General features: G+C 46.0%; 1 protein-coding gene across 2 annotated transcripts in view; it reads right to left on the bottom strand.

Annotated features, from left to right (window-relative positions):
- Positions 1 to 5400: 5400 nt before the first annotated feature.
- The window catches only part of rau (RA domain-containing protein rau), a 76024-nt gene continuing 72093 nt past the window's right edge, over positions 5401 to 9331 (bottom strand). For both annotated transcript variants that reach the window (XM_089579125.1, XM_089579126.1), the window contains one exon: positions 5401 to 9001. In XM_089579125.1, coding sequence (XP_089435251.1) covers positions 8858 to 9001 — 144 coding nt within the window. In that variant the 3' untranslated portion in view covers positions 5401 to 8857. The remainder of the gene's footprint in view (positions 9002 to 9331) is intronic.

The raw sequence follows: 9331 nt of genomic DNA, 5'->3' as shown, positions 1-9331 counted from the left end.
CTCTCTGACGTCAGTCGTCGAGTACTCGCTAAGCCTAGCAGCTCTGTAAACAAGGAAGCAATCTGAAAATTAGGCGTGTTTTATCGCTTAAATTTTGTGGTTCAGGCAAGTTCAGCCAAAGCGAAAGCCTCGTGCGCCTTTATTTTCCCCTGAGCGTGAGCCACAGAGTAGCGGCAACGACGAACGGTGTTGAAGCGAGAGGCCCCGCTTCGACGGGCGCCGCCATGTTGACCCAACGTAAAGCGGCTTTGGGGCGCACGCTATTTCGCCGATTTAGCGTTAGCGTCGCCCGCTCACCCAAAGACCCAAGGGCCGATAGCGTTCTGCGCATGCGCAGTAGCATCCCGCTATTCCCCTATGACCCAAAGCGATAGGGTGACGCTATACTAAAACTCTCTATTATTCAACGCGCCATCCTGAATTTTGGTTTGTGCCTCGTTCACAGACCAATTACGGTGTTGAAATGTTGTGCACGGTCATTCCAAGTATGTTGAATTCTTTCAGGAAAAAGGGAATCATCATAGAGAATCTGTCGTTAAAAGCACTAAATTGTTTGTTTTTGTCATGTATCTCTCCACACACATAAAATCATGTAAATGCTTCAACATGACACATGCGGTGTGCATTTGCTTTTACCTGTTTTTTTTTCATTGTAAACTTTGTTTTATTTGATTTATTTTTACAATTTCACTATGGACATTGGCTAGTACCTATTTTTATTTTTACTTATTTTTATTTTTTATTCATTGTAAACGTTTTTTTTTTTACTGATTGCAGTTCAACCATGTATTTGTTTGCTTCACTGACTTGTACATTTGTTGCTGATGCTCTCTGGTCTTGTGTAGGGGATGGGAGCCTAGTCAAGCTGCATTATAGCGGCCTTTTCTCCCACCTCCTCATGTATGTGTATTACATGAAATAAATCAATTCAATCCAACTCATAGCAACAGCCCAACGATGACATGACAACCAAGTTTTTAAAAATAAACTTCAATTTTCGTTTGTGTCCGACGGATCCATCTTTTAACTTCCATTGTCTCTTAAATGGCGACCGTTTCCTTCAACAAGCACAGCTGTATGTTCTACCTTATGTGCATTAATTGTGGTACTGCTTGTGCCGACAAAATGGCCAAAATATACTCTAAGTGACTTTTGATTGCACAGGAACGCTACATTATATCACCGAAAAAAAAACGGTAATTCATCAGTACACAATAATATTCGCCGAAAAAAACTGAAAACTGAATTCAGAAATTAACAAGGAAAAGAAGTCAGCCGAACTTTAAAAGAATAAAAACCGAAAAGTCTGACCATTACTTATAAGTAATGGTCAGACTTTTCGGTTTTTATTTACCATGCCATATGGTATGTTTAACGTCCCGAAGCTTTACGTGGGCTCTAGTCTACAAGGGATGGCACGAAGGTGCGCATCGTATTAATTTCGACCGCATTGCATAGCGCACGGGCGCTTTTGCATTTTGTCACCACCGAAATTCGATGCCGCGACCTTGGGTTCTGCAGCCGAACGCCATTGCCACTGAGCAACCGCGGCGGCTACAGCGAGGTGAGCTGGAAGACATCTCTGCCGAGGTCTACATGCCTGCTCCTGCATGCTCCAGGCTATGAACGCAATTTTTTTCACGTATTGTAAAATTTCACTGTAACAATCAATACATCCGCGGATATCCCGCCGACAGGCTTGCATTTTTTTTTTGCTGTTAATCTTTTCGCTGTCGTCAAAAGCGTTCCCCATTGGTTTTCTATGGCAGTCTTAACGGCTCGATGCGAGCGATAGAAAAAAAAAACATTAAAAGAAAGATTTTGCTGCACATCGGAAGAACGGACCGTTATATCTTCAATATTTCCTTAACAGTACCTTACAGTTCTGCAGTATTAAAAATTTTTGTCCAAGAATGTTAAAGATGAGAAGGAGGAACGCCAAGGTCCTCGTATACCGTCTGCGCCGCTGCTCAAACTGTATACTCGCCCGAGAGAGTTGTTTCGAAGGGCCTTACCCACGAAGCTGCTCGCATGGTGTCAGGATAACAGTTGAAGCTCTGAAGTTTGGGCCTGCTCAGGCCATTCCCAAACGATGTGCCGCCCAAACGCTGGTGATACGTGTAACCACGCGTTCGTTGTAGTAGCATTCAAGAACATTGTTCAATCATACCTGTAACTGCCTATACTTTCAGACAGCACATTATCCTATTGTCCGAAAGAAACGCGCTGCTGCATGCGCCGGGAAACGGTCGGTTATTTTTGACAGCCCGGCTATGTATCAGTAGCAGAATCACACACTTGGCGACGCTGGCTTACTCACCGTTGCCTTGGCGCGCTAGAATATGTAGCAACACAGTTGCAACAAACGAGGGCTGGTGACCACAACGTAGACCACCCCTGGGGCTTCGCGCGCTTCGCTCATGTCCAGAATATATATATATATATATATATATTTTTGTTGCGAAAGCAACACTGCGCGAGTCACCGAGGCATTTCGCGGAGCCGAGGAAAGGGCATACTGCGCATGCACGAGGAGCAGTGGCTGGCGCGCCACAGCCGTCGCTGCGCGGGTGACTCAGAGGTGCCGCCGCCGCGCTCGCCAGTTGCGCATGCGCAGTAGCGGCGCATAGCTAGCGTGCCGCTGCCGCTGCCGCGTGCTCTCCATTGCCTCTCCCTCTCTCCTCGTTGCTTTCACAATCCTCCAGGCTTAGCCAGAGCTAAACCACTGCCAATTTTTTTCACTGCTTCAAAATTTCACCACTTGCGGCTTCTTTAGTTCTGCGACAATCTTTTCACGAGAACTTCGTCTCTCGAAAAGTTTCTTTAGATACATTAGTTATATAGCCCTTCGTATTTGTGTTTTGAACCATTTACACAAATATAGGTAATATTTTATTTCAAGAAATTTGTCTTCCTGGAATCATTACAAAATTTTTCCTTTCTCCACTTTTCTCCATGGAAGGTTTGCGAAGCTTGTAGAGCTTAACTGAATGCCGGTGAATTGAATTGAATTCATCTTCGAGTTGAAATCATTTGAACATCGGGCGATGCTTACTCACATGTACGGCCGTATCTTCAATACTTTTTGAGTACATAGTTTCGATTTCCGCTCTCGTGGCTTAAGAATGTGATATTTGGAATATAAAGTGTAGCGGTTTAACGTAGTTAAACCGAGCAGACGCGCGAAAGCGTGTGTTTATCGAAGCGATTTGAGCAAGAGTTCTTGCAACTGTGCCGCCTCCAGAGCAGCGCATGCCTGTCTATGTCTTCAGAGTCTCGTAGTGGGTGAAGCCAGCGCAAGGCGCGAAGGAGGCCCAAGAGGCGCACACGCAGTCCTGGTGGCTGAACGAGGGGACAACGCAGCGTGAGCTGCCGTCATTACGCAGGTCTCGTGGCGCCATCTACCAGCACGGCCACTAACCAGCTTCGGTCGCGCGGGGTGCTCTCAAGGTCAAGCTTCGCACAATTTTCTTGGCTGGTGTTGGACCCCGTTAAAGAACGCTTACGCACTAAAATAAAATGCGGCAACTTCGATACTGTGTAACGGCATTTTAAGCAGTCTGGTTTGGGTGGTTTTTGAGGAAGGAAATGGCATAACCTCGGTGGACACCCGAACCGCGCCGTATAAGCGCTTTGTGTCTCGTCCTTGTCTTTTCGTGGTCTGCATGCTCTGGCGCTATTTTCTTCAATTCAAGTATGCACCAACTCGCCCAAGAAGAAGTGTTAATAAGGGAAGGAAGGTGGGAGAGTAAGACAGGGGAGCCGTAGTGGAGGGCTCCGCAGTAATTTCGACCACCTGGGGATCTTCAACGTGCACTGCCGTCGCACAGCACACGGGATAGGATAGGATAACTTTATTTAGGTCTAGCACAAGTGCTTTTATGCGGTCAGATGAGACGGATCAGCACACGGGCGCCTTTACGTTTCGCCTCCATCGAAACGCTGCCCCGCCGCTGCCAGGTTCGGACCCGGCAGCTCCGGCTCATTTGCCGAGCCCTCTAACCACTGAGCCTTCAGGTCATTCTGTCCTGCACAGCATACTATACGTAGGAGTTGGACTTTTCCGTTCAGACCGAAAAAAAAACCCGATAAAGTATATGCCGAATTTAATTTTCAAAATTCAGTACCCTTGACATGCATGCACGCCGCAGCTATACTCCCGTTTCATACATCAGATGCAACGCTGTCAAATCTAGCGCTCTTGTTTGCGCTTCCTACATCCGCGATCAAAAAGTAGTGCGTAACTGTGCGTTCCTTGTGGTGAGCGAAAAATATTAAATGCTTTGCGTGCAGGCTTACTACATGATACATTCGTCATGAGGTTGATTTATTGCACTCTTACTGCTAGCGACACGCTGTCGCTTTCTGGCGCCTTAGACCACTCGGCCACAGAACAAGCGCAGAGTAACTCGCCTCCCCTTATTTTCTCACGCGAACTGCTTCCGTACCTTGCACAGAGTTGCACCTGATGTATGAGAGTATAGTCGATTATTGAGTAGGAGTTACTTATAGGAGAAAGTTAACAAGCCAGGGCCGTAGTGAGACGGTGGTACCGTTTGATTAGCGCAGTTGTGCGTTTTGAGGCATATGTTCACCACCTTATACGCTGCTCCAGTCTGGGAGGCTCCCCATACTCGCCGTGTTTTAGCGAAGAGCTGTTTGTTCACTGTCGACCGTCACGCGCTTAGGACAGTTACTTGGTTAAGTATATATGTTTCTTGTGCACGTTAGGACACCGACGCGGAACCATGCATAAGCGTCACGAAAAAGTGTCCTGTCCTGACTACCACGGCGGTTCAGAGCGTTCCGTCAGTGCCGTCAACACGCAGACATCGCACCAGCCCTCTAGCTCAACCGAGCGCAACATCGCAGCGATGAAAACCCAATTTTCAGAAGTAAACTTCCATTTGCGATTTTGTTCGACGGCTCCATCTTTAGCTTTAGTAGCTTTAGCCACTTTTAATGGCGGTAGTACTTCCGTCTGCAAGCACGATCATTTGCGGCTAAACTGCTGGAAAATCGACTGCTCGTGCCGAAAAATGGCCAAGCTAAACTCTAATTGGCTGTTGACCACACAGGAACGCGATAGTACGTCAGCTAAAAGAAAAAAGCAATTCATCCACCTGTAGAAAAGTTATTTACCCAAACAAACAAAAAAAAACAACTCCGTTTTCAAATAAGAACCTTGAGAAGTTCGCCGAATTTTCAAAAATAGGACCCGAAAACTCCAACCTTTAGCTACTAACTTGTAACTTGAACGCGTGAGATCGCGCCCAGAAAGTTCTAGAGCAATTTCTCTATGTTCCGCTTACCTTTGGGATCTCACTTTGCGCGAGCCGATCAGACTTGCTCTGGCATTTATTTTCAAATAAGCGCAACCGACAGAAAGAACAAACGCAGTTTCATAGAAACAATAATTTTATTGTTGCTGTATTTTACAATAATATGTATGTACAGAAATAAAATAGTCTATACTCTGCTTTGGTCATTGTAATGTACTTAGAAAATAAAATTAAATAGAACATTGCAATATATATTCAGCCTCAGACTTCACATTCCTTGCCTGTACAGCATCAAATGAGTAATAGCAACCCCCTCTCTCCCCCCCTAAAAAAAGAGAAAGAGAAAACCGTCAATACCAGAATGCCATCAACGCGATAAACAATTCAAGATCTCTTTGAAGCCGGGCCGCAGTACAGAGTAAAAAGAACGAGCGAAGTACTCCGTCCAGGGCAACGTTTTCCACAAGCAACCCTCTCGACAACGACAACGGCAATGAAACTCCAAGACAGCGTCGCATGCCAAGCCTAAATGCAGTCTGTCAGGTAGAAGAGCGGCGCAGCTACTGAATAATTTCTTTTTCTCCTTCTCGGTTTTGTTCGTTGAAGTAATTTTGCAGGGGCTGCGCTCAGACTTTTGAACTAAACCACGGGATCGCGCCTCCGATATGGCACCGCTCGCGTTATGCTGCAGAGATACTAGACACTTTTAGTTGGGCGTACGCAGTGAGCTTCCGCACGCATCGCTTACTGCGTTGCGTACGCTGCAAATATAGCTGCCCGTGCCGTAGCGTCCCTCAGGGGCACGCGTAAGCGGTAGCGCCATCTAGTGACAAGACGCCAAAGCACATCAACGCTGTGTTGAAGAAATTTTCATCCGTAATTACTGATAACTAGGGTGGGTGCACTGCGACCCTTTTTCGTTCAAAGAAGAAAAACTATGCAAATAGAACAAAATGGAACAAATTACTAAAAGCGAGGCAACTGCGTCGCCAGGTGTCGTTCTTGCGATGTAAACACAGGTTAGGCCTAAGAGCTTGAAAATCGCCAAATTATCTTAAAAACAGGGGCTAATTATCGCTTATACTTCTGCGTGTGGGCGAGAGTGTGCGAAATAAAAGCGAACCCCTACCATTTGAGCGAGCTATCCCGTTGGAGAATGCAGCGGCGACATGTATTTATTTCGAAGCGGGCGAGCTGGGCGCCGCCATCTTGTCAACGCAACCCGTAACGTGCCCGTAGCGCACGCACGCAACGACACGATGCGTGCGTACGTACGCAAGCGGCCCAGCGGTACGGAACGTTCTGCGCATGCGCACTCGCGACCCGCAACGTTCCTGCGTACGTAACGCCGTTCCGTACGGCCAACTAAAAGTGTCTACTGGCGCACCCAGAGCGAACATCGTTCCACAGCGCCGCCGAGCAAGCGCTCTCCTACAGCCATACGAAACGCCGGCGGCGAGGGAGAGCCCTCGTTCGGTAACGCACGATAGGCGCAGAACCCCAACGCTTATCGGTCGACAGCCGGCACAGCACAGCAGATCGCGGCTTATGATGAGCCGCCGGCGTCTCGAGCGCATTCGTTACAACCGTTACCAGAAGGAGGTGTCCAAAGCACAGGTGCAGGGTGCTTTGATATCCAACACCGCTGGCATCGAGGCACCCTGTACAGGTGCAGGCAGAAGGACATTAACGGACCGCACTCCACTGCTCCATCCGAATTAATACCTTTTACAAGCAGAAATAAATATTAAGGCGCGTTCGAATGCGACTGTATCCACATCACATTCGCATACGCGCACAATAGTAAGTCTGTTACTTTTCGCTGAGCAATGCGCGAGCGGAGCGAGAATGACGCAGTACACTCAGTCAACTTCTGGCTGACCTGTCCGCGCGTCACTCTCTCGTCGTCGTAACTAGCGTCTATTCTGCGTGTTTAGTGGCGCCCTCTCAGCCACAGAATTTCAGATTGTGACCAGTTAAATGGGCAATGCTGGGCAACGGGAAACGCACTTAGACTATGCAGAGTTATCAGCACATGGCTTCAACTCGCGATGGCGCATTGTTAGCTCCCTGGTTTAGTCAGAGAGAGCCAATGAAGTTGACGGTAATATTAAGTGCTTCATTTGGCGTTCAAGGTAGCTTCTGAACTTGATGAGAAGAAGGGCACATTAAATTTCCGTGCTCACTCCTTGCTTGGGGAGGCCAGCCATCACATAAAGCACACCATTTGTTTCGCTGCGGGAGTGTTCATGACACTATCTACATGCGCAAATAACTGACGTAAATGTGTTCCGTCAGCATGCTTTCTGTATGTTTCGTTGAAAGCTGTGCTGAGAGAGTACACAAAAAGCAAAAACGACTGCCGCTCCGCTTTGCTATAAATGCCAGCCTATATGAAAGTTTCTGCCAAATTTCAAGGTTTTTTTTTTTATGCTTTCAGGTTCTGCAATTGCAATATCAAAAATGCCTAATGCACTTGCAAGTAGCGAAATTTGCAATTGAATGACTTCAGAAAAAAAAATGCCTGAACTTATTTTTTTATAGGCCACATCAGGTATCTGTGGAAACAAAACTGTTGAGCAGAAAATACAACAGCACGTTAAAAAGAGTTGAAATTTCACACCATGCAGAGCCTTCGTTATTTACGCTTTCTTGCATGACTAGTATGTTAGGCACTGACGACATGCATGATGACCTGTTGGTTGAGTAATGTGTGGCTCTTATTTTCAGTTCTCATTTATCTACAAAGCAGTCAAGACATTGTGTGATATATTACATGAATGTGAAAAAAAGCTATAAATGCTCTAGCAACCATGAGCAAACACTTCTGGGGATGCTTCATTCACTGCCATAGATCACTGTGACCTCGTGGCTAGCCAAGAAAATTTCAAGTGCACTTAGTAAGCAATCTTCAAATACAAGCGACAATTATTTTCAATGTAACTAGCATGCTCAGAAACCTGCCAGTGAGCTTTTGAATGTAACATTTTACCAGAATGCTTTGCGCATATCTTTGGTCAATGATATTATACAAGCAAATGAATGTCTCCTTGAAACAGCAGCTCTTGCTGTCAGGGAATTAATTGCACACATATACAGCTCAAACTGTACAACGCAAAACAAAGCTGCACTGCTGAGAAGAGGAAGCCATTGCATCCTTCCTGCCACTAGTGGTCCAGTTAGACTCAACTTAATCATTTACATGCAATGCACCCTTTGTGTCAACACAGGGCTCAAATTGAAATAGCATGTGCTCCGATCGCTGCTTGCCAAGTCTGGAAACTTGGGTTTGTTTTTTTTCGCAGCATAATGCAAACAGTTTCGTGCATTTTCACGAAGTTACAGCCTTTGGACTTGTAGGCAGGTACCATGAACTGATGTTGGAGCACTGCTCTTGCACTTGCTCAAAGTAAACATGGAACACCAAATCCTGTTAGTACTACACTCCTTTCTTACTGTGAAAGTGTGCTAGAACACCAGCACTGTGCAACTTTAGCTGCTAATGTACATCTTGTATGGACCACTGCGTGCAAGAAGCATGCATTTTCCATGACCACAAATTACTCTTTCATATTTCAAATGTAAAAGCAATTTTCATAGTTGTTGTACGATGGCTTCAGTGTAGGTGAATGTATAGCTGCAGGACTGAGCTCGTTCCTTGAGACGTTCAGTCGAAAGTTGAGATGACCAGACATATCTGTTTGGCAAGTCCAGGGTAGCTGCAACAAAAGCAGAGTGCACATTTTCAGATTTGTCTGTAAGGTATGACTAGTCAAGCTTGCATCCTTGCTCAGTTAACAGCATTTTACACGAAAGGTGAACAGCAATATCCATGACTGCACTACGAGAATTTCACACACGACACAGTACAGAGCAATACAACAAGCTTTGAAAATATACCTGTAAAGGAAAATTTCCAGAAAACAAAGTAACATATGACAGAAAAAAATACTGCAACAGTCCTACATCTTTTTCCTTCAATGCTTTTTCCTTCTTCCTTCATGCCTTCAAGCCTTCTTCCTTCATGCTTTGAGCAGACCAGTCAGGCT

The sequence above is a fragment of the Amblyomma mixtum genome, chromosome 3 (genome assembly GCF_055824585.1).
Source record: "Amblyomma mixtum isolate Tamu chromosome 3, ASM5582458v1, whole genome shotgun sequence".
Lineage (NCBI taxonomy): Eukaryota > Metazoa > Arthropoda > Arachnida > Ixodida > Ixodidae > Amblyomma > Amblyomma mixtum.
The sequence above is the reverse complement of the archived record's forward strand: the minus strand, read 5'-3'. Positions and strand labels throughout refer to the sequence as shown.